Below are 25756 nucleotides of genomic sequence, written 5' to 3' on the forward strand. Positions count from 1 at the left end.
CAGAGCAGGCTGTTAGTAGTAGCCATAAATAAGACATGAAGCTACACTTTGATCAAGAGACTAAAGCAGATATTGAATAGTGGCTGATAAACTGAGCACCATCCAGCCTGTGTCCTGAACACATCCAGACCAGTGGGAAGTAGCGTGTGATTGTGTGATTAAAGAGATGCGTTAATGCAAACAGGCCATAGGACCAAAATGTTGCACCCGTGAGCTCAGTACAGCCTTTCCCTTGCTTTAGGATGTTCTGTTCTGCAGCCTTGCTCTTAGCATGTGTCATGAGAGAAATATTAGCTACTGGTCAGCATGAATTATTCTTGTCCTGGACAGCTGATGCTTTTTCTTTTCCTCTGCTAACAGGGTGTGTTATATGGGGTAGAGGCTAAAAGCTTAAAAACGTCATGAAAATATTCTCAGAGCTGAAACTACCAAAAGGTGTGTTCTCCAGGCAGCAGCCTGTCTTCTGCACACCATGCAAAGCAGAATCCAGCAGAATCCAAGACATCTGTCAGAGGGGCTGCCAGAACCCCCAGCTCCATCCACAGCCCCAGGCTCACCTGAGTCCTGGCCAGTTGCTTGCTCAGGTAGGGCAATAACTCCTGGAGCCACGGAGGAGCAGAGTCAGTTTGCCAGAGCAGAGACAGCTGATTAAATGTGATTCCATCTTTCTGCTTGGCTCCCCCTTGGTTTAAGCTCTGGGGTGGCTCAGGGATGCTCACACTTTCCTTGCCATCTTCTGTGCTCTTACCTGCACAGTGAACGTGTCCATGCTCTCGGTCTGCAGAGCCCTCCCAGCTCATTTCTAAAGGACACACTGTGTATTTTTCGCTTGAAAGTGCTCACATAGCCTGTTGTTTAATTTTATTCCTTATTATTGGGCATTTTGACAAAGGCTAAATAGAGCAGATTTTGTGTCTGGCATATTTTTGTAATGCTTTTGGCAAAGGTGCTTTAATCGTGGATTCACAGCTACCATTATGAAGCACCTTCAGGGCTTGATACAAAAAAATGCCAGTGGTACAGTTGCGGTGATGAACAAAAAATAAACTGCTTTTCAGAGGGGAAGGCGTATCCTGTTCCATTATCTGGCCTTTGGACTCACAGATCTTGACTACTTGTCTCTCATGAGGGGTTTCGGAGAGGAACACAGAAAATCTCTCCAAACGCAGCCTCATTAAGCAACTAAAGTGTAACCTGCGGATGGCAAAAAGGTTACAAGTAGCTCCTCTCTAGAGAGAGCAGTGGGTAAGGCCCCCAAAATGTCTTTGTGCTGTAATTGGGTGTCACAGAGTCAGGTCCAGCTTCATTAGAGGCCCAAGGAATTGATGCTAATGGGCCCTCAGCCAGCCCCATCCTGCCTTTGGTGCTCTTGTCTTGCACAGAGACCTTCTCCTGTGAGCCCTGTTTGACCCGAGCTGTTTGATGTGCCTGGCTGCCTGCCCTGCTCCTGAGGGTAGGACACAAGCAGGAGCTCTGCTCTCACTGATGTTAAAGGTTGTGGGGAGAGCAGACCCCCCTGGTCTGCCCCATGGTGTGGAGTCTGAAGAGCTGCTCCCTCACTTACTAAAATAAGCCTCTCTGCAGACACTTGGGGTCTTGTTTTTTGGGGAGTGGGAGCAGGGGTTGAGCTGAGCCCGCTTCACTCAGAGCAATGTTCCTGTGCAGCTGTAGTTTGGAGCTGACCTCCTCACCCCATCCAGGGGTGAAGGGATGGGGAGGGCAGGGAGAAAACTGCAGAAAGTTCTGGATAGGCTCTGTTGGCTGTAAATGCAGCCTGCTTCTTCCCCCTCTACAGTCTTCATCTCACCAGCTCCACACTTCTCCTGTGTTCATCCTATCTCAGCCTTCTCCCAGCCTCCCCTTCAAGCAAGTCATGGGAACAAATTGTAGTCTGGAGTGAGCTCATTCTGCATTCCCTCTGTCCCCTTTTCCCTACCTCAAAGTCTGTCTTTGCCTATCCTAATTGTAAGGTCTTTGGGGCAGGGACTGTACGCTCCCTGTTTCTGCAGAAACTTCTTAGCTTAATTAGGGATCATTCTTGGTTTGTTCTGTCATAATAAAAGGGATTCATAATAATACTGCAGTAATTCACACCAGACTTGCTGCATTTCCTTCAAAGGAAGCACTCCAAAATAAGATGAGAGTAGATGAGATGAAGATCAGGCCAGCTGTAATTACAAGTCTGCGATATCTCATTTTGAAGCAGAGCAGTTACACGCAGTAGTAACTTGGCTGGCTCTTATTGTAGGGGAAAAACCCTATACAAAAGGTATTTTTACATATGTCTCTGCAAAATAGCCACCAATATTCATCAGAGAGAGCATGATTAAAGGCTCTTGAAGCATGATTGGAGTTGCCAGTTTTCATGAGATAATTAAGATGCAGGTTTGGTATATACATTCCAGTGATCTCATTATCTTCATTATTAATTAGTCTCTGTTCTTCACATTTCAGCTCCAGTTTCTTGTCATTAGGGTGACTCGCCTGTGAGTGATGAGTTAGTGAGATTCAGAGGAAGCATTCTGCCCCTGGAACAGCAGAGGAGGTGCCAGCCTTTGTTCAGAATTGCTCCAGAGAAATTGCGGTGCTTTGCACCAGATCAGCAGGTTGTCCTGCCTTAAACCCTTTCAGCCACACACCCTGCCCAGCGTTTCCTGGCCAGGAGCCTCTGGTTTCAGCAGGGACTCTGGGTGCTGCTGGAAATCATCGGATCGTGGGATCATAGAGTGGTTTGGGTTGGAAGGGACCTTGAACATCATCTCATTCCAACCCCCTGCCATGCCTCTCCCCCTTCACAGGGAAGGAGTCAGCAGTGATTGTGACTTTAGGCAGTTGTGTATTCAGCAATCTTCCCCTTAAGCACCCAAATACAAATATTTTTCCCAAATCTCCTCTGGCATTCTTCTGCATAGCATTGTCTGTGGGATCTGGCAGTACTAAGCATCCTTTTGCCAGTATAACCATCTCTTTTCTTTCCTGTGGTAATGAGGATAAAAGTTTACTCTCTGTTAACAGGTAATTATCAGTGAATCCCACCTCAAATCCTGGACAGGAGTCAAGAGTGCACAAAGAGTATTTCAAACACCTCTTTGTAGAAGTAGGCATATGGCAGGTGGGATTTAGGGAAAAACAAGATGAATTAAGATAGAAACCGGGTGTGAAGGAACGCCCTGCCATTTTCAGGGGCCAGCTATTAAGGCACTGGATGAGCACATCTGCCACCGTAGGGCTTTCCTTTGAAAAGCAGCAATTCTGCTGCTGATGGAGTCACAGAATACCCAAATAACCACGCTCAAGAGGGTCTCCATGTGCAGATCCTGTTCATGCAAACTACGCACGAAGCCTGGAGCGAATTTCAGTGTCTGTGGTCATCTGAGCAATTACGAACCTGCACAAATCCCTCAGCTGCCTGAAATCATGACAAGAGAATAGACTCCAGCCTCGGATGGGAAAAATGTTATCACGCAACGTCTCCTCCTGTGGCGCTGACTCAGTGGAGTTGCAGCTGCCGGTGGTACCAAACTGCTGCCCTGGGCAGACGTGCACCCCTGCTGCTCCTGGGCATGAAGCACTTGGAGGTCTGTGTCACTCCCAAAATTAGTCCTCGTTCCTTCAAGAGAAGCCAGTGATGGCCACCTGCCCTCCCTCAGCCGTGACAGTGTGCTCAGCATTTCCCTTTGTAGGAAACGAATCGTGAGTCATATCAAACAGAAAATTGTCACTTCACCATGAAATATGTAAAAATAAGGTTTGTGTCTCAATGGAGATCAAAGACAGTTTATAACAATCTCCACTTAATCAGGCTTAGCTTTAATGAGGTGAGAAATGGACCTGTATTATAGTTAGGGTTATTACTAAATAAAGATTTTATACAGTCATTGTTTAATAAGCAGTGATTGTCTAAACCCTGTAGGTTTTCTAGGACCTTTATGAGAAACACTTCTCTCAGTGAGAGATTTGTGCCTTCTCAGTTATTACTGTGTAATAAATGGCAAAGCCCTGGGTAGCAAAGTGAGTAGTACATTCAGCTGGTGTGCCACACAGTTGTGCTTTTGTTCTTAACATCTCTATTATAATATTCATTTTAACTGTTGCTGCTTTATCTGCTTAATGCTTATTTTATGTTTTGCTCATCACAAGCTATTGGAAGTCGAGCTGTGTTGGTTAATGGTTCTGTAAGTGTCAGGAACCATTTCACAATATCTGTAATGCTGCCTAATCCCTGTAACAATACAAACACTTCTGACTTGCATCTTTCAGGAAACCATTACAAAATGTACTGTGCAGGTAATTATTTCATTTAAGGTCGTTGTTTATTCTGCAGTGAACCCCTGACATACAACTGTCTCTTTCAAATTGAATACTGAAAGGAAAAGCAGATTTTAGAAGTGCCCTATTTAATAAGCAGTGCGGTTTTCTGTCCCTAGATCTGTCTTGTAGAAAAGTGCTTTCCCGTTCGTTTAGATTAATGAATAGAAGGATGTCTGGGAGGTGTTTTTGATCGCTGTTACACCGTTCATTATCAGCTTATCAGCTTCCCAGGAGAGCTCCCAAACAGGAAGGGTCTGGAGCCCAGCTGCCACCGCAGGGAGCTCAGGGTCTGCTGGGTCCTGTGTGTACAGGGACCCGCCCCGAGCTGAGCCCTGCTGGGTCCCAGTGACCTCCCTGGACACGTGGGGACAGAGCCTGTGCTGGCTGAAGCTGCACTTCGCTTTCATCTGTTGCTGTTACGCCAAACCTAAGGCATCCCCCACCCTTCCAACGCTTCCCTGCTCAGCAGAGAGGGAATTCTTTTCTTTTTCCTTCAGTGAACTGCATAAAGGGTCAAGTTCAGTGATTGCTTTAAGCGTTGCATGTGAGAATCGAGGCTAATGAATTTCTTTCTCTTCTTTCACTTTTTGAACTGCAATATTTCACACTTAGGAGTCACTGGCTGTGACGAAAACGAGGGCAGGCTCAGGCAGTACCTGGGACATGAGATGTTAAGCTGGTAGATGGGTTTGTCTGGTGGGCTTGTGTCTGCCTGCTTTGGTCTGTTTGTGAGAATTTCCTTATCCCCTGCTTCAAGTAACTCTCGGGCCTCTCTGGAAAATGCCCTGTCTTTGGACACAGTGAAATCCAAAAGATTTGAGGACAGAAGTATAAAGTACAATGATCTTTCAATGACTTACATTTACAGCATCTCTATAACTCTGTATATGAGCACTGTTACTAAAGTGCAACCTGAAGAGCTTTGCCTCCTTTGAAACACCTGTAGGTAACTTTAAAAACAGGTTTTGGAATATGGCCGGATCCAATGGCCGGGTAACGACTGGGAATTCTTTCCTTTTCCAAGTCTTTCAGTACCTTAAGGTTGGGAGGGAGGTGCTTGTCTGCATGTGTGATACAGCAGTGTCACAGTCAGTGAGGGCAGGGTTAGGCCCCTAGACAGGAGTTCTGTGGAAATAATAACCCCTTCTGCCTCAGAGTCCTCTGCTGCAAAGCCACAGAAACAGATTTTCTTTATTTATTCTTTTCTCCATTGAGATGAAGATCAGGCCAGCTGAAGATCAGACAGCACAGCAAACACAGTTCTTTCGAGGTGTTGCGAAAAAGGAAGTTACACAACTTCTAAGTGAAGTGAATGTAAAATAGCGAAGTCAGTGTGACTGTTCTCAGCCTTTCTGTTTTGCTTCTCTTTATCTTGTAACTAAAGGGATTAAAATCAAGGACAAAACAGACATCACTTCCTAACAGGATCTGTTTTGCTTTGCAGCACACTGAGGGTGCTTTAGCCTGGCACCACCATAACGGGAAGGCCGTAGATATGTTTTATCATCACTCTGCTGTAGGATTGAGGGAACACCAGGCAGGTGAGGTGATCCCCAGTGAACTCTGATGTCCCCAGAGACTGTCCCTGCCTGGGGACCTGACAGCCATGTCTGCCAGGGCAGGCCCTTCACTTACTAGGCATCAGAAAACCAAAACTGGTTCTTAAAAATTCCTCTGTTGGTGTTTCAGACGTGTTCCTGCAGACTCACCACCTGCAGGAAAGTTGTCCATGTTCTGGGGGGGGGGGGGAAGGCTGGTGGGTGCAGTGCCTGGAGTGAGGCAATGCTTTACCTGCCCTCACCCAGATCTGCTCTGTGACCTTCTCACTGCAACCTCCTCCCCACAGAGAACAGGTCTCTGCCCACCATAGGCTTGAGCACTGATATAGATATATAAAGATATAGATATATACATATATATACACACATAGAATCATAGAATGGTTTGGGTTGGACAGGGCCTTAAAGATCATCTCCTTAAAATCCCCGTGCCGTGGGCAGGGACACCTTCCACTAGACCAGGTTGCTCAGAGCCTTGTCCAACCTGGCCTTGAACACTTCCAGGGATGGGGCAGCCACAGCTTCTCTGGGCAACTTGTGTCATGTACACACATAATTATATAAAACCATAGAAATTTCATATAAATATATAATTAATATATATTTTATAAACACAGTTGCATATAAACATTATATGTAATATATATATATGTGTGTGTATATATAAATATAAATTATATAATATATAGAGAATTACTAAGGTTTTAAGCCGCACTTCATTTCTCAGGAACCCCAAGCAGCTTTCCCCTCTCAGTAGCAAATCACGGCTGATTTTAATTACGAATAATTCTGAGCGACATCGAATTATTTTTGAGCAAAACCGGAGCGCAGCTAAACCCACCAGCGAGGTCGGGCACGCACCGCTCCCACCCCCCCACCCACCCCAGCACAACACCCAACCGCAGGCGACCCGCGGGGGACGGGGACCGACGGGCGGACCCCGCGCTCCGATGTCTGTCGCGGGTCCGCGGGTACCAAACGCCTCCGCCCGGACCCTCCGCGTCGCTTGGCAACGGCGGGGCGGGGATGCTCCAACTGTTGCCCGCCCCGCCGCCCCCCGCACTCCGCCCGCCCCCTCTGCGGGGCGGGGACGGGGCGTGGGCACCGCACCGACCTCCCGGCGCCGCGCCAGGTACGGGCAGCACAGAGCAGGCGAGGAGGAAGAAGCGGCAGCAGCAGCGGTCGGTGTCTCCGTGCGGGGTGAGGAGGAAGTTCTCGGCGGTGTTTTTGGGGTGAGGGGGGGTTTCCACGCCGCAGCTTCTGCCCCTCCGGAGCTGCGGCGTCAGGACGGGAGGATTCGTGATGGAAGGGGGGGATCCGTGAGGCCGCGCGGCGGTGGTGGGGATCGAGGAGCCGGGGGGAAAAACGTCTCTGAGCTTCTTGCTGCGGTGTCCGCGTTTTCGTGAAATGCGGGGAATTGCAGGTAGAGCGACGCGAAACTCCGCTGTTTTTTTTTTTCTTGTTTGCCAAAGGAGGGGTTTTTCGCTCCGGAGTTGTGTGTGCTGGAAGGTTGGGTTCTATGTGGAAGTGAGCAGGTCCTGGGGATACTATTATATGGGAAGGCGCCAAACCATACGTGGCTGTCAGCAGCCGTGTGGGGTGAAATGGGGGTGTTGGGGAGGAAGGGGTGTCTTCCCGCGGAGCTGAGCCTCATATAGCACTCAGCTCTATCACCTGGAGGTGCCCAAATATCTGGGATTTAACCTTTTACAAGGGGAAGAGGAGGAAAAGACTACTTTTTAAGGATGAACACAAGCAAGGGGCTCGTTCTGTAATTATTTTCAGTGGCACTGGCAACGTGTTTGGATTGCCATTACTTGTTGTTGAATGTTTTTAATACCCACTTGTGGTTCGGAATGCATTTGCTGGCTCTGGGATGCTGGTGACATAGGCAGGAAAAAATGATTTGTGGTTGGTGTGTGGCTGTCACGACAGTCTGTGCTGGAACTACAGACGCTGCCTGTAGCCCTCGTGTGGGACCCGTGTTGCCCTAATGGGCCTGTGTGAGATGTGCCTGGCAGCATAAGAAGGCAGCTCGCAGCAGAGATGTTCCTCTGAAGCTTTCAGTGCTGGGAGTGTAGACTTTGTGAACAGTTCCTGGGCTGCAGTTGTTTGTCGCGTCTCTGAAATGGAGAAGAGCAATTTCGCTTTCCTGTTATGCAGAAGTGACCTGTGACAGAGATCCTGGGGCAAGCAAACGCCGTCCTTGCTCTGTGTGTTGTGCTACTGCTGATTTTGGAGTGGCAGTTCAATGTTGTTGCTTTGGTTGGTAGCAATACCTTCATCGCTTGTGGCAGATTTGTGAGGTTAGTGGCTTTGGGGACACAGGTAACAATTTATCCTCACGTTATTTGCCTGATTTATCAACTTACGTTAAGGAGGAGGCACAGAGGAGAGAAAACTTCTGAAAGGGGTTCAGAACAGGCTCCCTGAAGGTGGACTCTCTGGTACCTGTATCCAGGCCTTTATACCGGTATAATTTGTGATCATTTTGCTCCCTTTTGACATGCTGTCATAACTGCTTCTGTTGAAAACAAACTTACTGCACTCAGATATCTGACACTCTGAATGTGGGGTTGCTCCAGTGTTGGGATCAGATTGCCCTGTCCTAACTGTGATTTTTCTGCCTGTGGACCTTCTGATTTTTGGGCAGGTGTAGAGTAACATGGAGTCACCAACAGATATCTGCAGTACTAGGGAATATTATTCATGCAACTGGGTACAGAAGGACAGACTGGAATTTCCACTGGCTGTTTGGCAGCATCTGCCCAAACTGAGAGGAGCTTGAGCTGTACCCAACACTAGATGTGGCAGCCTCCGAGCAGTTTTAAATACTCTTTTAATAGGCTTCTTTTAAGTTTGTTATTTGAAGAATTACTGCAAACAGCAGCAGGTCTCCCAGAAGCCACCTGATGTGCAGATGTTCCTCAGCTGTGGTTGCCTTGTCAGGGCTCTTACCACCAGCGTGGTTGGGGAATCTCTGCCATGTGCAAAGCCTGCAAAACAAAACACTTCCCATGCCAAAATAGCAGGGGGAATGGAATCACTCTGCTCCAGTTATTGATTAACCAGTACTGTTGCATGTATTGACCATGGCTTGATCTTAACTCTCAGTCTTTTTTGAATAGTGTCCTAGTGAAATGTTTTAAATGGTTATAAAACTAATGGTGAGTTTCTGCTGAATTAACCATTATCCAAACATTAATATTCTCAAGTGCTCGCCATGTCTGGGTAGCTGACCCCTTAAATTCTGAATTGCAGCATAATAGTGTCATTCCTTTTGTTCTTCCTTTAGTCATATAGGTTGGTTGCTACACTGAACATAAGACAGGCTCTGTGAGTTCTTCCTGACAACATAAAACAGTGCTTTGGGCACTGTGTTGCAGCAAATACTGCTGGTTAGTAGTAGGGGGTCTCTGCATATGGCTCTGCTTTGAATTGTGTTTTCAGTGTGCAAATTAATGTTGTTGTAAATGATTTCTACTTGGTCCCCATCTGCTTTGTCTGTGCAGGTCCAAGGGTAGAAATATCTCCTGCCTTATGTGTATTTTACTGTATTAAGTGAAAAAACACAGCTTGTTGACTGAGCCAGAGTTTATGATCAGTGGGTTCTTAGTTCATGTTTGTCACGTGTGGAGCTCAGTGATGTGCTTGGCAGCCCTTGTGCAATTAATGCATTCACTTCACTGTAAGAAAGTAGAAGAGCAGGTATGTGAGAGATTGTCTTCAAAAAGAAATAAAATGTCTTTTATAAATAGACAAGGAGACAAAATTTTTTTAAAAAATCAGTGCTTACGATCTTTGCTGGATAAAGGCTGCAGTTCCAGTTATTCCTGCAGCAGAGACACTTTCACCTGTGGTTTGCCCAGCCACCAGCTGAAGAGAAGCCAAGGTCCTGCAGCTCCTTCCTCCTTCTAATGAGGAGCTCTTCAGAGCTACATCAGTATTTCTTAAACGTGAAGTAAATTACCTTTTAGGCTTGTCTGCATTCAGAGTGACCAATGAGCTCTGGGAAGTGTTTCTGTATAAACTAGAGCAAAGCCACATCCTTAATGCTTTCCCTCTGCTTGCCAACATAAACTACTCATTATCAGGCATGGCTGGATTTCTTACTGTGCTGAGGAAACTCGAGATGTTTCTCTACCTCTTGGGGTCTGAAATTGCTCCCATTCCCCAAGCATCCCTCCCCTCTGGAGATTGCAGTGTAATCTAATCTGGGTGGGTGGCAAGACAGAAATATGATTTGTGAGGCAAACATCCCTTTTTCTTTGTTTTTCTTTAAATGGCTTTATTTCCCTGTGTTTGCTGGAGGCCAGACTTGCAGTGGTATAGAAAAGAAATGCGAATATTATAATTGCCAAGTTCTTTTGGGGGATGGGAATTTGACCAGCGTTCCTGTAAATAATTAGCTCAGACACAGGCAGAACTGTTCCTGCCTGGGACGGCTTCTTCCTGTTCTTCACGCTGTTTGTGCCTAATGGTGCTCTGGAGGTGCCAGGAATACCCTCCTTCTCCTCACCCAGCCACTGGGCTGGGCAGCACTAAGTCAGCTCAAGGAACTCTTCACCCCTTGCCTGCAGCACCCCCGGGCAAAGATGATGCAAGTTTTTTTTGCTATTTACTGAGCACCCAACTGGGTGACCTTGAGGCCTGTCAAGGAAAACATGTTGGCGTGTGAGCTGAGTTGTCTCCTGAGCAGCAAACACCAGTTTCAAAGAGCATCTTGTAACTACAGAGTTGCTTAATTAGGGAACTGAACTGAGAGGCGAGTGCTGGACTCTGCTTTAGGGTTAGAATAAAGACATTTCTTTGGAAGTAGCCTCCAGCTCTCTCTGTCATGGTATAGGTGTTCACTTGTAACATTGCTTCAAAATAACGTAATCTGGCCATAACTCTGACCCTTGGTTTTAAGACTGGTTTATACTGGGGGTCTTGGGGATGCCTTTAACCATGAGCTGCAGCTCTGTGTTTGCTGTGTGAGCGATGTTGTGACACCTGGCACCCAGGGCACAGTGGCCTCCCTAATTTTGCTGCCGAGTGTCCACGCCAAAGGAGTGGTAAATGCTGCTGTCCACAGTGTGCCAGAGCTGCCTTCACTGGCCCTGAAGGGGCAGGTTCAACAAGGTCAGGTCTGAGCATCAGTCCCAGGCAGCCAACCCTGGTGAGAGTTTGAAGTTTTCCATCCCCCCTCCCTGTTACTGCTGTTCTGACTTCTTAAAAATAGAATGAGATTGTCTCATCTGAAGGCAAAGGCTTCTCAAGAGGGTTAATTATGTCACATTTATTATCTGCTGCGCAGATCTTTTTAAGCAAATATGAATAATTTTTTTTAGTTGCATACCAGCTTTTATAAGCCAAGGTCTGCAGCACCCCCACACACGCTGCAGAGGCGATGCTGAGTTGCTCACAGCTCATTTCAACACAAGAGCTGCCAGACCAGGGTGTCCTGTCCCAGGGCAGGGGGTGGCAGGGGGGTACCTGCTGTGGGCTGTCCCAGCAGTTCACTGTGTGGGAAGGGCCCTGGGATCAGTCTGCAGAGGGCTGGCAGATTGCACAGTCACGAGCATTTCACTCTAGAAATGGTACCAGAGACTTCTTAGGTAATTAGGTCTCGTCTCTGCTCTTGCTGGAGTGAACACCTTAGGAGTTTCCTGAGTGGTGTTTGTGACATGCTCATGGTGTACCAGCACGGTGACACTTTGCACCACTGGGGATGTGAAAGAGAAAGGAAACTGTCTTGCAGCTCAGAGCTAAATGTGCCCTAAACAACGTTGGAACAAGGTGCCAAACGATGTGGTGGGTTTCGTTCTGAACTCTGTGGTTGATGTGCTGGCCCTGTTCATGCTGAAGATAATGTACTCTTTTTCCTAACGCTGCAGATTAGGGTGTTTTTTTTCATCTGCAGAGGGATGCTCCTTGCTTTGATGAGCCTGCAGTGATGGCTGATGAGTGTATGATAGTCCAGCAGTGGGAAGCAGCCTGGGGAGTGATGGGACACAACTTCAAAGTAAAGGGAAGAGCTTTTTTTTTTTTTTTTTTTTTAACTTTCTTTAGAGGATCAAATTAGCAGTCTGCTAAAGTCTTTTAATGTTAAAACTTTCAGAGCATAAACAATGACCTGTGAAAAGGAGAGCTTGGATCTGGACCCTGTGCATGATGAGGTCTGGCATCTCTATTACGGCCAATTAAAGTGACAGGTAGCAGAGTGTAACCACTCCTGACTCCTGCCGTTCCCTGGCTGGCTCCGGGCTGCACACGCCCTTTCTCCCTTGCCTTGGAAAAGGCACGTCAGTTTGAACTCCCCAGCCAGAGCACAAAGCAGCCTTTCAGAACCCCTGTGCCCTCTGCTCGTGTGCTTCAGCAGGAGCAGCCCAGAAGCTGAAGCTCGGTCTTTCAGTCAGAACCTGCTGTCCTTGAATTGCACAATTGTGTGAGATACAGATGTTATCCTGCAGAGGCTGGCAGTGCACTGCAGCTCAGGCAGAGCTTGCCCTGTGTCTGGGGACTCTGCACTGGCTTTCCAGGATTCTGTCCAGCACTCAGTCCTGGATTTGGATCTTAGGAATAAACTTACCCCTTCCAATACCCACAGCAGGAGCATGTGAAGCTTTGCTTTAAACTGAACTTCAAATATTAGATTTGAGTAACAAAACAGTCAGAGGAAGCTCTTGCATTGAGCAAACTAACCCATGGCCCTAAAATAGCTTCTTATTTGAACAGCTTGGTAAAATAACCATGCTCTGCACACCGATGAGAGATTTTATCCTCCCAGCTATGCGGGGAGACTTGGTGTTCTTCCGTGCTGGAGGAGGAGATGGAAGCAGTTTCTGTGGCTTCCTGCCTCCCCCAGCAGCCTACCTGCAGCAGCCCCTGCTGTGCCCTGTGCACGGCCACAGCTGCGTGGGGGGGAGAGAGCCAGATGTGGGGGGAGAGAGCCAGTCGTGGGCGAGAGCAGGACGTTGGCGAGGGCCGGCGGGTGCTCGCTCACATCACGGCTGCAGATGCCCACGTGTGGTCTCGCTGACTGCTGCTGCATTTTCCTCTTCCGCGGTTTCTCCTGTTCCCACGAGATCAAAGGGTAGATCAGCACCTCCCCACCTCTGCCTGACAGCTGAAAAGGGAAGGGAAATATGCCGGGGAGAACCTGGGCGTTAAAAAAAGTTCACAGCCCACTTGGTGTAAATATGCAAATGTTTGTAGAGGAGTGGCTGTTTCTAAAACACATTAGCGAGAAACGCTTCACACCCTTCTTTGTCACCCAGTAATTAAGAGAATATTTGCCTTCCAATGCAGTGGCTGCTTAAATAAAGATGAGAGAGCCTGGATTTTCTCTTGTGATGGATGTGCAACAGTAAGTAACAATCATCTGAGACCACCAAGCCTGGCACATCTCCACGTGGTACCTCTTCCCTTCCAGTTGTGGTGAAGTGACTTTTCCTGCATTTTTGGTGGGAAGACAGTGAATGGGGAGGGTGCAGGGACTCAGACTGGCATCTGCCCCATACCCAGCAGCTTCAGGTTGTCAGAGTGCAGGTTGGGGGCACGATCCTGGCGAGGGAAGTGCCATGGCTGATGTGCATGTGGCATTGCTTGTTTCTGGTCGTGTGCGGTGGGTTTAGCTCTTACCAATCAAATTGCACAGTGGTGGGATACTTGGATGCTCTTTTCTTCCCTGTCTCCTCTGTCATACTGTGAAGCTGTCTAAATGTCAGGGGTGCTGGTGATTTGGCTGTGATGGGAGTGAATTTTAACGAGGCTTGCTCTTCAGCGTGAATGTATTGATGTAGGCATGTCATGTAGCCTGTCTGTCAGCCAAGTTATTGGCTTTCAGCTGTATTATATGCATATTTTAGGGATTGCTTCCAACCTGGGAAAGCCCAGTCAGGTCACTGCAGGGCAAGGCAGAGCTGTATTCCCATACCCACCTAATGCTGACACCGCTTTCCTGACCCACAGGGATCAGAAGGAATCCATGGGAATCGCTGTCTTCTGGCTCCTGCTTCTGTTTGGGGTTGCTGTTGCAAAGGCAGGCTGGGTTTACTCATCTGCCTTCAATGCAGCCACACAATCGCCTCTTTCGAGGAAGGGAATTCATTAGTTTCTGTGAAGTGGCCTTGGATCTCTGGGCAGCAGGTGCTTCTATAGAGCAAACTGTTGCTGAATATTCAACAGTTGCTATACAAGCAGTCGGGCCGGCTGCCTGTGAAGCACTTGGAGTTATCTTGAGCATCCCATTAGATAAAGTGCAAAGCACTTGCAGGTTTAAAGCTACCCGCAGCTATGTTGTGTTGGTGGTATTTTAGCGTTCGGGGCTGGGTTTTTTGTTTTTTTATTTTTAAATGTGAATCTTCCAAGATCATAAGCAGCAACTTATCTCTTTTGACTCAGCCAACAAAGGGAACTGCCTAGCAGAATGACAAACACAGTGATTCATATTCAAGGCATCATTCTCGTACTGGTTTGGGCTAATGACATGTGCACTGGAAACAAATGACTCAGGCTGGAAGTGTCTCTTCATAGTTAAACTTTTTAAACTCTCCTTAAACTCGAGCTAGCTCTTTCAAGGCTACCTGAATAACACTTGTTCTTGCCAGCCTCTAATTTGGTACCTGGAGTACTGTAGATATCTAAGCTATGAAGGAATAATTTGAGGGGTTAAGGTGTGCAATCAGCCTTTTCCTTTTCTCTCTCTTTTTTTATTTTTTTTAGCAGCTTAGGTGTGGTCTGTAAGCAGCTACATGGCATCACTGAAAGTTGGGTTCTGTGAGAAACCATGGTCATTGAACAATTACAGCTTCAAATAACTTACAGCTTTAGTCAGGAAGGTGTGGATGCCTGTATATTGTTTACTAGTGAGGTACCCTAATCCTCTTGTCTTGTAGTGGCTTATTTAACCTGTATCAGTTGTTTTAAAGGTGCTTTGTCTGTGTTCTCCTACTGGTTATTTAGGCCACAGAAGGAAATACTGTAATTAAATGTGTAATTGTGACAGTTGCACTGAAGGCTGGTTTCACCAGGAGCTGAAGAGACACCTCAGTGTTGTTATCCTTGTTCCGTGCTTTACAGGTATCCTTGTGCCTGGAACACTGCGTTATTAGGGGTGTAGTGATTCCACACCCCTAAGCTCTTAAAACTTGATGGCAAAGCACGTAGTTCTTACTCACAGAGAACAGGTTTCAGCACAGGAGCTGGTCCTGGTTGTTGTACATCTTGCTGGAGTAGCGCTGGCACCGATTGGAGGTGGACCTCGAGCACTTAAAAGCATGGAAAAGCAGCTGATGCAGCTGCTGGAGCTGAGCCTTCCTGGCAGGGTTGTTTGTTGGTGCTGCTTGCTTTGAAAGGGCTGGGGGGTCCTCGGGGTGTGATTTGGCTGCCGGGTGCTCAGAAAGCAGCTGAGCACTCTGTTTGTGCCGGGTGTGGGGTCGGTGCCAGGTTTGAGGAGGGCTGGCAGCCTGGGATGTGGGATCTGCTTCCCCCGCTGCGAGGAAGCAGCTGAGGGGGAGCTCCTCCAAGGAGCTTGGCTGGCCCATGTTCTTCATTTATCGAGTCCCCATCAGTCCCTGAGCTCCCCTCAGCTCAAGGGTGGGATCAGCAGAAGGGAGGACTTGCTTCCAGAAGGGGTTCCAAGCCTTGCAGTGAGGCATTTCAGAAGCTGGTCAGAAGTAGGTGTTCAGGCTTACAGTGGGTCATCACCTCCAAAAGCTCATTTCTTTTCTCCTTTTTTTTTTTCCACGGGACTTCAAAGTGTAGGAATAGAACAATTACACTTGGGAAAGGAATCCCTGGTACTGAGCAGGCTGGGAACAGTGCAGCCTGTGCTGGAGCTGTGGATGAGCACTCTCAGACAAGTAAATGTGTGAAGGTTAAGTTGCCACAAAGTGACAGGGAAGAGAAGTGAGCCCTCAGCCTGTATAGATGACACTGCACATTTAATTGCTAATAGACTCTTATTAAAGAGCAGCTCGGCAGCTATTATTAGAAAAAGCAAATGTGTGCTGTTACCTACAGAGAGCAAAAAGGGAGTCTTTCCCGATCTTCTTGACCTTTACTTTCTTGTGTTAATTTGTTTAATACCAATGAGATTTTCCTGCTATAAAAACTTGTTTAGGCAGAGACTTCTCCAAAACCTCTGAAAAAGACGTGCTAATTGGGAGCTTCAGGGATCCATTGTGTGCTCCCTGCTACTCTCTTTCCCTCCTGGATCAGACTTTTACCAGCTGGTGCAATTCCATAACAGCAGTCAAGGGCTTTATTGCATTAAATTTGTTAGGAGAAATGGGACCTCTGTGCCTGTGGGGCTCAGCGTGCGGGAGGAAACTTCGGGGAAATGTTAGATAAACAAACACTCGCGGGTACTTCTGAAACATTTTAATTGCTCTTAACAATATTTGCTTTTTCAGCACCTACTAAAAAGGTCTTATTGCTTGTGCTGTTTGTAGATCCCAAGGTACTTTGCAAAGAGCAACAGTGGCGTTGTCCCTGCTTGCTTGTGATGGTGCAAGGTGCAGGTGACATGTGCTGGAGAACCCGGGGTTAAGGCAGGGCCAGGACAGGCTCTTAGGGCTGGGGTCTGACCTGCCAAACCACCGTGTGGATGAGGGGCTGTGGCCGTGCTGAGGTGCTGTGGCTCAGAGCTATAAATCCGATTGCATGAGTCAGCACGGCTTCAGTAGAGACTACATAGCAGAAACCAAGGCTGAATATCCTTTTGGACGTCTCTGAGTGATACCTAAGGAAAGTTTCAGGTGTAATAAGGTTGACACAGAGCAGTGGGTTATTATTGTATAAGTGTTTCACTGACATTTCCTTGTTCATCTGGAAGACCTGTTGAAAGCTCAGCTAGAAAAGCACCCAGTGTCTGCTCTCTGTGTACCTGGAGGTTCAAACACAGCAGGCAGTGCTGTGCTTTTCCCTGCTCGGGTGTTCATTAGTTAATGAGGTTTGAGCAGGTGGGGTTGGTTTGAATTTTTTCAGTCTCCATATGCTGGGAGATTTCTCAGTTATATAAACTGGTGTTTCAGGGGAAAAAGCGGATGGCGAGACCTGCATTTCTAATAGTACTTTTTGGAAATCTTCAGAAGCTGCAGCTTCTGCCTGACTGTTGTCATGATGAAGTGAAAAAGACACTGAGAACAGTTTGTGTCATCAGCACAGAACATCTCTGGTTCTGCAGGAGGGGCTTTAAGCCTCCTTGGTTCCTGCAGAGGAGTGTCCAGAGGCTGAAGCAGAGCTGTAGCCAGTGGTGCCACTGTGACAGTGTCACAGTGAAGGTGCTCAGCAGAAGGTCAGGGGATGCTGACAGTGGTGCCAGGCTGCCAGTGCCTTGGGATTCCTTGGAGAGGAGCTGGGAAGGATGACAATTGTGCCTAAACATGAGGTATATCCGTGAATGAAATACTCAATTCCTTGTGCCAGTGAACTGAGCTTTAAATGCCTGATTGTCTTCACTTCCTGACAGCAGCTCAATGGTCAGGCTGCCTGTGGAGCTCCCAGGTGAGGTTTGGAGTGGAGCTCTGAGTCAGAGCATTTGCAGGACTAGCTCTGGACCTTTTGAGTTATTTGTGTCATACCGGATGGGAATTGTCAAAGCAGCCCTGTGTTGCTGCTTATCAAAGGACAGAGTGAAATCTTCGCCTTTATTTTTTCAATTAAGAATTTTTATTTGTCCCTCAGGGCCAAGCAAATAGAACCCAGCTTGTCTTGGCTGTTGTGAGTGTTCACGGGGCAAGAAGGGGAGGGAGAGGACGAACAGCAAGAGCAAAGAGTTGCATTAATGAGAATGATGTCTTATTTTAGTTGATACTTGGGGTTCCAGGAAGCAGGAACAGATGATTTCAGTCTTTTTTTTCCTGCTCTCTTAAATCTTTATCACCATGACTTACCATAAACATTTTAATACTTGCCAACTCTTTTTTCATCTTATATATTTTTGTCCATCCTCAAAGACAGAGTAAACTGTTAGGCTTATCTGGTTTGCATTTGTTTAATCTATAATATTAATTGCAGGACTAACCCTCAGTGACTCGTGTATTATCCTCTTTCAAAGGATGCCTCATTTTGTTATAAAACTTTGAGGATCTTTATTACTTCAAGTGCATTTTTTTAGTAAATTATTGTATTTCATACCTGAGTGTTGTGTCCTCTGACCTGTACTCCCATGTAAGAGTCAGAGACAGTATTTGAGCCCCTCTGGAAGGTACAAGCTACCTCAGGGGCCTGCAGGAACTGGCTTTGTAAAAGCAGGTCAGCTTGTTGTTTTATGGCTTTTATTCAGTATCACTCTTGCTTACCAGGGCAGCCAGAGAGATCTCATGATCTGGGTTATTGCTTCTCCTGTATCTGCTTGGCTGCCTTAAGGGGCCATCTGAACTGACTCCCAACTCTTCTCTTTCCAGGGGGGTGAACTCCAGGACTGTGCCTACCTGGACAGCGAGAGCGCCTACAGCGAGTCGGAGCTGTTCCCTGATGAGGACGGGATGACTCTGGCCCAGCAGGAGGTTCACCATGAGTCTGACATGGACAGTGCCATCGAGAGTGCCCAGAGCTCGGAGGCCTCTGACGTCTGCCAGGACAAGGACGGTGTCCTGGGGGGCCTCTTCCTGCCCGGGGACAAGTGAGTGCTGGTTTTGCCCCGTGGCAGCTCTGTTCTGTTCCAAGGCGTGTGCCAGGGAGGAAGGAGCCTTTGTGTGACTAATCCCTGCTGTGGGAGGCTGAGGATGTCTGGTGGATTGAGGAACTTAACATCCATTTGCAGTGTGAGGGAGATGGATGTCCAGGTGTGCTTAGGTAGCCTCAGTCCTGGCTCCTTCTGACGTGTTCTGTGAGCACTCACAGGACTTGTGTGTTGAAGTGAAAGCATTGTTGGGTCTCTCCAGGATGGATCACTGCATTAGCATCCCTCAAAACTTAGGATCTTCTGTGTTCCCTTAAGCTTTATATGCTGGAATTAAATACTTCCTGCAAAGCAGTTCAGTATGAGGAATGCTGCTGTAGTCTTTTGTGCACCTAGTTACCTGGCAATGTGGGCTCTGCAGATTTTCTTTGCAACTTCATGTACCAAGTTAATTCTTTGTGTTTCTAATTTCCATAACCTTTAGTGTTCAGCAGTAAATGGTGTTTAACACGGGGTGTCCTGGCATGTGTGTGTGTAATCATAGTTTGCTGTTAACACCAGTGTCTCTGTAATCCTAACTTGATTATTCCCAGGTATGTCCCTGGGGGTGTTGGTTAAAGATGACTCGGGTGGGAAAAGGACCCAACTTGATTTAATCCTGCTTTGAACTGAGTTAATGCAGTACCACAGGACAGAGCTCAGCTGGGCTTGCTTTGTAAGCCTCTGCCTCGTCTTCCCTATTTTTGGCTTGCCATCTTGTGTCTCCTGAGCTTTGTTCATTGCTAAGGCAGTCTTCCTTCACTCTCCTGGGCCTCCTCAGGTACTCCCTGTGCAGCCTCATTCCTGCCCTCCTCCTGAACTTCTCAGCTACCTGTTCTGACCTTTTCCCACTTGCCCAAGCAATCTCAGAGATTTATCAAGATAATTACAGTTTTCATCAGCTCTTTATCAAACTTGTCTCCTTTGCTTGCCATTCCCAGTTCTCCAAAGCCCCATCCTTGCAGTGACTTTCACCTGTGCTGTGTTTGAAATGAGTGTCTTTCCTGCCAGCTGTGCCAGTCAGGCTCTTGTGAAGGGGGTGGGAAAGGCATTGTGCATCCTGTACCCTCCTTCTAGGGCAGGCAGGAACTACTAAGAGCTACTGTGCTGCTACTGATAGACCTTGGTTTATCCTCTGAGGCCTCCTCAGCCTTGGTAAATCTGTGGGAAAACACTCGTGAACCTTCACCCAGAACAGGAGATAGCTTTAAAAGACAAACAAACAAAAAACACCAAACACATGAAAGGTTCCTTCAGAAAGCGTTAGAATGAGGAAAATCATCTGCTTTTAGCAACTCTTTTACAAATGACTTTGCAATTCCTAGACCTCCAGTCCTGGTGGAGGTGTTATGAGGAGCTTCTTCCCAAGCTGACTTGGTGTAACTATGTTGAGATGCAAACAGCAGTTGCAGTTACACAGATCATGAGATCTCCCAAAAACTAATCAATACATGGCACAGCAGTACTTCATGAATAGATGTTGAGCTTCTCACTAATGCCCCAGCCAAGGAGCCTTGTTAGATAAGTTTGATCTATTTCTAGTATGAGTATTCCTATCTTCATCCTTTATTAGTGTGCCAGGCTTGACTTGCCCTAATTTCTGTTAATGTGAGTTAGATAAATGAGTTGCAGGTTATAAATGGATCTCATCAAAAGGGGAGAAACAAAAGAGCATACATCTGAAATGTTGGCACGCTTCCTCTTCTGCTAATTGCTTTTGGAGGGAAGGGATATGCAGATAGTGCTTGCCAAAGGAACACTGGTGCATCTCTTGTTTACAGCTCACCAGTGTAATATTACGGGAAAAAGAATCTCCCTGTGGAGAGGTTGGGAGGTTAAAGGCATATTCAAAAAAAACCTAGGGGGAAATATTGTTGAGCTGCTGTAGAACATCAACTGGGAGTTACTGTCCCGTGGCTCAGCTGGTGGAGTTGAAGGTGCAGGCACTGTGCACTGAGGCAGAGGGAGTGGAAAACTTGAACCAATCTGTACAAAGTGCCAGCAGATTCCATCAGTGCCTGTCTGTATTCCAGAGGCCCTGGATTCTGCTCTGTAGTGGGAAGAGCAATGTGTTGGGCTAGGCCAGAGTTTCACAAATGAATTGTCTTATTTCAGGCCTTCCAGGTGTTTTTTCTGTAGGGAGAAGTTTGTTTGTAAGAACTTGTATGTGAATTTAGTGGCTTGTCTCTGAATGCCTGACTGAGGTGGGAGCTGAGCAAACCTGTGTGGAGTCCCTGCCTCAGCAGGTGCACTCTGGGGCTGCAGGGCAGTCTGGACTCTGGGCAGAACACTGTGCCCTCTCTGCAGCCAACTTGCTCTGTTTTATTAGGTGTGATGTGCTCAAAACTGCTCTGCCAGCTGCTTTCCTGTGGTGCCTGACTCTGCTGATCTATTTACCTCTGTGCCCTCTCTCTCTCTGAGGTCCAGGGTCCTGCCATTCCTGCCTGTTGGACATTATTTTAGGTACTTCTGTGGTAGTTAGGCAGCCTCTCCTTGTGGTCCTTATGTGCTCTGAAAGACACAATTTGTCAGGATGGAAGGAAGGTCACATCAGTAGCTTTAGTGACTCTCAGGTATTGTGGTGAGCTCAGAGTTGTTTCTGACCACACAGAAGAGAGTGGCTGGAACTCATGGGGTGTGGGAGAGGGTTTATTGGGATTACTGAAAACTCTCTGATTGTGGAATACAGCGACAGTCTCTGTCTTGCACATGTTCCTCTCACTACCCCATGCATTTTGGAGTTGTCTGCATTCAGAGCAGAAGTCCCCACGAGGAAATGGTGACTGAGGATCATCAGGGTGTGCTCTTTAAAGTGAAGTGGTTTGTGTTGATCCAAACCTGTCTCACAAGTAGCTTGTTTGTAGATTCCCGTGCTCGTGCCTTTCCAGGCACCGTGTCCATTGCACATCAGATGCATTTAGCACTTCAGGGTTTTAGCACAAAGTAAGTGGGGTACAACTTCCAGTGAGGGGACAGGCTGTGAAGGTGGAAGATTCCATGTGAGGTGAGGTGCTATCAAAGTCGGCCTTCGAGATGTTTTGACCTCTTGTTTCAGGTCAAGTCCTCACAACCCTTCTGCAGCATCTGACCTCTCCACTTACTCTACCGCCTCTCTGATCAGTAATGAAGAACAGTTTGAAGATTATGGGGAAGGAGATGATGTGGATTTTACTCCCAGTAGCCCATGCCCTGATGATGAGACCAGAACCAACGCCTACTCTGACCTTGGCTCATCTGTATCTTCCAGGTTGCTCCTTATTCGTTAACAAACAATTTTTCATTTTTATTCTTCTCTGACCATACCAGAGTTTACACTGGTTACACAGACTCACCTTAAAATGTTATCACTTCATTTTCTGCCCTCCAGTTGACAGACTGCATTTAATAAGAGCTGAGCAAATATATTGTTTCTGATAACCTCTGTTGGGTTCTGTTGAAATAACTGGGCTGTTTTGCTTCTAGAGATTGCCTTGTATTGCAGACAACATATTTCACAGTTCAGGGCTAGTATTGGAAGGAATCTGCTGCAATGGAAACCAGCTTAGCACTGATGCAGTGGAGAGAAGATTTACAGGAGAGCTGTTTCTCTTTAGTGTTCTGATACTGCAAATCCTCAGCACTGAGCTATGAGGGGAAGTGCTGCCCACGGACAGGGGGTTATCATGAGCAAGTAGCTGCTCTCTGTTGGGAGCTAGAAATGCCACAGCAGTGCACTGGTTTCCTGCATGTGACCTCAGCCTCTGCAGCTCTTACGTCCTGTGACCAAGTCAGTTCCAGATTTTACAGTCCTTCCCCAGGCAGGGGAATGGGGGAGCAGGGTTGGGAAGAGCTGAGCATGGAGATTCTCTAGGATTTGCCTGCTTGGATCAACAGCACACAAAGGTCTTGTGGTTCATGGCTAACACAGGACAAGCTCACTGCATCCTTCTGTTCTGCATGCAGCCCCCACGTGCTCCCCTCTGTTTCCAGCACTTCTGCACTCCAGCCTTGCCACCTCTGTCCTGCATGCAGAGCCAGCACCCTTCTCCTCTGCCCTCTCACAAGGATGGCTTGTGTCCTTCATCCCCTCCTTCCTTGGGTTTGTGCAGCCCTTTCCATTCTCATTCCTGGGGCTCAGTGCACTCCATGCCATGATTGCTCTTTTTTATTTGAATTTATTTTCTCTTTATCATGCCAAGAGCTACTGTTATCTCCTCTTTGTCCACTTCTCCCTTCCTCCTCATTCCAGGGTTCCTTTCATCCTACCATCTGAGGGGCTTTGTGTGACTTCTTACCCAGCCACTCTGTTTTTCATCTTCCTGTCTTTCTCTTGGAGAAGAGACTCTTTGGTTTGCATGCCAGGCTCTAACGGGAAGATGGGCAGGATGAGAGGAGGGCATTGCTGAGGTGGAACATACTGATCTAGCTGCCTTTGCTACATGCATCCCAGTGGACTCTGTATGCCTTTTGCTATTCTTCTGGTCACTCAGTCTGGTTCTTTGCACTGATACCCAGACCACATCCTCTGGAAAGGCTCAGCTCAGACAGGTAGACTTGCCCTGAGGCCAGAACGCTCCATCATCAGCTCTGAATTAGATGACTGTGGTTAGAGGTGATTCTTCAAGTCCCTCATCTGTGATTCTGACACACAGACACACAGTCAAGAGGAAAGCCAGTTGTGAGTTGGTCACTACAGGCAGTAACATCTCTCCTTTCCTGCAAACAGCGCTGGCCAAACCCCCCGAAAAATGAGGCATGTTTATAACAGCGAGTTACTGGATGTTTACTGCTCACAGTGCTGCAAAAAGATAAATCTCCTCAACGATTTGGAAGCCAGGCTGAAAAACTTGAAAGCAAACAGGTAAGCAGCCTATTGCACTGCTTTTGGCAATGCCCCCTGGAAATGGCACCAGTTAGAAGCAGGAGGAGAGGGAGAGAGAACCCTCTCCTTTCCTGTATCCCTTTCTGTCTTACAGGTGTGTTGTCCCTGGAAAACAGTAAGAAATTTAGAGTTTGACATCTAGCCTGAACCAAAATGCTGTTCCTCATTAGCTAGTAATTATTTTTCTGACTTAAGGTGCAGACAGCATTAGTAAACTCAAATATTTTAACCAATGAGCTCTTTAATTGCAGAGTGAGAGTGATATTTCCAGGAATTTTTCCCAGGAAGTGAGATCTGTTGTGCTGCTTAGGGCAGATCTACAGTTAACTACTGCTTTCTCCAGGTGGGAAGGAGGGATCTGCAGATCCTTAGCTAATGCATATAACCTTACATACACCTCTCCTAAAGCTACTAGTCAGCAGAGGTACTTTGTTCCTGTGGGATTTTTTTTTTTTATCCTCAAGGGAACTTGGAAAAATGATAAATTCCTATGGCAGAAGTTGCTTTTGGGGTTCTTTTCAATTTCAGCTTTTTCCTTACATTCCTGTAAGGAAATTTCCTTACATCTCTGCCACTCCATCCACTTCTGAGCTGTGCTGAGCACTTGAAAAGTGCTTGCAACAGTCACCCGGGGTTTTTGAAGGGAATTGTTTGGTGGGATTCTGGCTCCCCCTAGAAACTGAACGTGAGTCCTGCCTGTTGGCACAACCCTTGGGACAGAGCACTCTGCGCTCTCGGTGGCACAGCAGTGGAGCACTTGACATGAACAGTGTTCCTGCCCTAGCAAGGCTCTGCCAACACCCAGAGCATGACCCACCAGGGCTCTGGGAATTTTGTGAGGGAGGCTGTGAATGCCTGGCTGGAAGAGAGCAATGCCCTGGCAGAGAGCTGTGTCTGTGCACACTGAGATGTGACATCCTCTCATGGAGAGGTGCAGCAGGATATTTTGATCTGGTTCTGGTGCTGTTGTCTGCAGTGTGGCCCTTTGTTTGGATAATACCAGTCCCTGGCTGCAGAAGGGAGCTGTGAAAATGGAAGCACCTCAGTTCCTGTGCTGAACTGGGAAGCATTATGGGGAAGGATAAACTAACTGTTTATAAAATCATCTAAAAACTGGGAATCCAGAATATATGTCCATCACTAACTTAGTGTCCCTTTGTGGTGTTTCTAATGTTAGTTTTGCTCTGATTTACACTGACAAATCTCTGCTAAACGTAACAGTATTTGCAAATTGACTTATTAATGATCACAGTAATTTGTGGCTTCACTCATCTTTGCATTGTTAGTAACTGCAGCTTTTGGTTAAGTTTTTAAAGAATATTGTTCACAGAATCATGTTTTGACTTTGCTAAAATAGTCAATATTCTATTTCATTATGCAATTAAAATTGAATCAAATCAGTGTTTTAATTCCTATATCATTCCTTCTGTATCCATGTAGCCCTAACAGGAAAATATCAAGCACAGCTTTTGGAAGGTAAGAGTCTTCAACTTTTCCATGAATACTTGTGGAATCAGTCGTAACAATTCCATAAGTGGGAGTGGGAGAAGAGATTAAGAATAAGTTTGGAAAACAAAAATTTGCCAAGATAAGTTTTCAAGGAAAGGGGCCTGTGTTTGGGTAGGGATGTTAAAGAATATAGAAACCAATACTTGGCTTGGAGCAGGCTCCTGAACTGGAGAGAGCTCTTAAAAACATAGATAGTTGCTTCCTTGTCTGACAACTTTCTTCCTTTAAACTGCTGTTCCATCAGTCCAGGTATTACTTCTTTAACCCCCATAATGTGGGCCTTGTTGTTGCTGCCAAAATGCAAAGGAAAACAAGAGCACCCCTTTAAAAAGGACCTAAAGCATTGTCATCTTCCTTTGACTGAATGAACCAGCCCTGGGCTGGGGAGGCCTATAAGGGTTGGGAACATTTTACATGATCTCCAGTGTTGCATGTTTCTGACACTATTCTACAGTGGGAACTGCTTGGGATTTCTTTTTTTATATTTTTTAAAATTCTTACTCTATGAAATTTTCTAGGTTAACTGCACCAACCAGTGTGCAGTGGTGACCTTTTTAAAATTTCTAATAAGGCAAATACAATTCAGTACATAGTGTGAATAAGACTAAGTATTTTTTAAACTATGTTAATGCTGGTGGCAGATCCTATCAAAAGCAACAAAGAACTCACTCCCTAGAACTAATGTCATTGACTGTGCTCAGTATGACTTCATTTAGCTACCAGTCTCTTGTAAGACTTGTGTTTAAACAATTGTAATTGTCACTGAAATGGTTGCACAGATTTTAGCATCGGATGTTCAAAGTCTCAACCAGACTCTTTGTCCTCTCTCCTCATCAAGCAAAATAATTATCCTTCTGATCTTTC

General features: G+C 46.7%; 1 protein-coding gene across 4 annotated transcripts in view; it reads left to right on the forward strand.

The window, feature by feature from the left end:
- RAB11FIP4 (RAB11 family interacting protein 4) overlaps positions 1–25756 on the forward strand; it is a 118350-nt gene that overhangs the window by 79995 nt on the left and 12599 nt on the right. For 2 of the 4 annotated variants that reach the window (XM_027691531.1, XM_027691534.1), the window contains 4 exons: positions 18266–18483; positions 21578–21769; positions 23228–23362; positions 24824–24859. In XM_027691531.1, the coding sequence (XP_027547332.1) occupies positions 18266–18483; positions 21578–21769; positions 23228–23362; positions 24824–24859 (581 nt within the window). Of the gene's footprint in view, positions 1–6942; positions 7071–18265; positions 18484–21577; positions 21770–23227; positions 23363–24823; positions 24860–25756 lie in introns of those variants that run through there. The other 2 variants (XM_027691533.1, XM_027691532.1) reach the window with 2 other exon arrangements.

The sequence above is a fragment of the Neopelma chrysocephalum genome, unplaced genomic scaffold, assembly GCF_003984885.1.
Source record: "Neopelma chrysocephalum unplaced genomic scaffold, ASM398488v2 Primary Assembly neopelma1_84, whole genome shotgun sequence".
Lineage (NCBI taxonomy): Eukaryota > Metazoa > Chordata > Aves > Passeriformes > Pipridae > Neopelma > Neopelma chrysocephalum.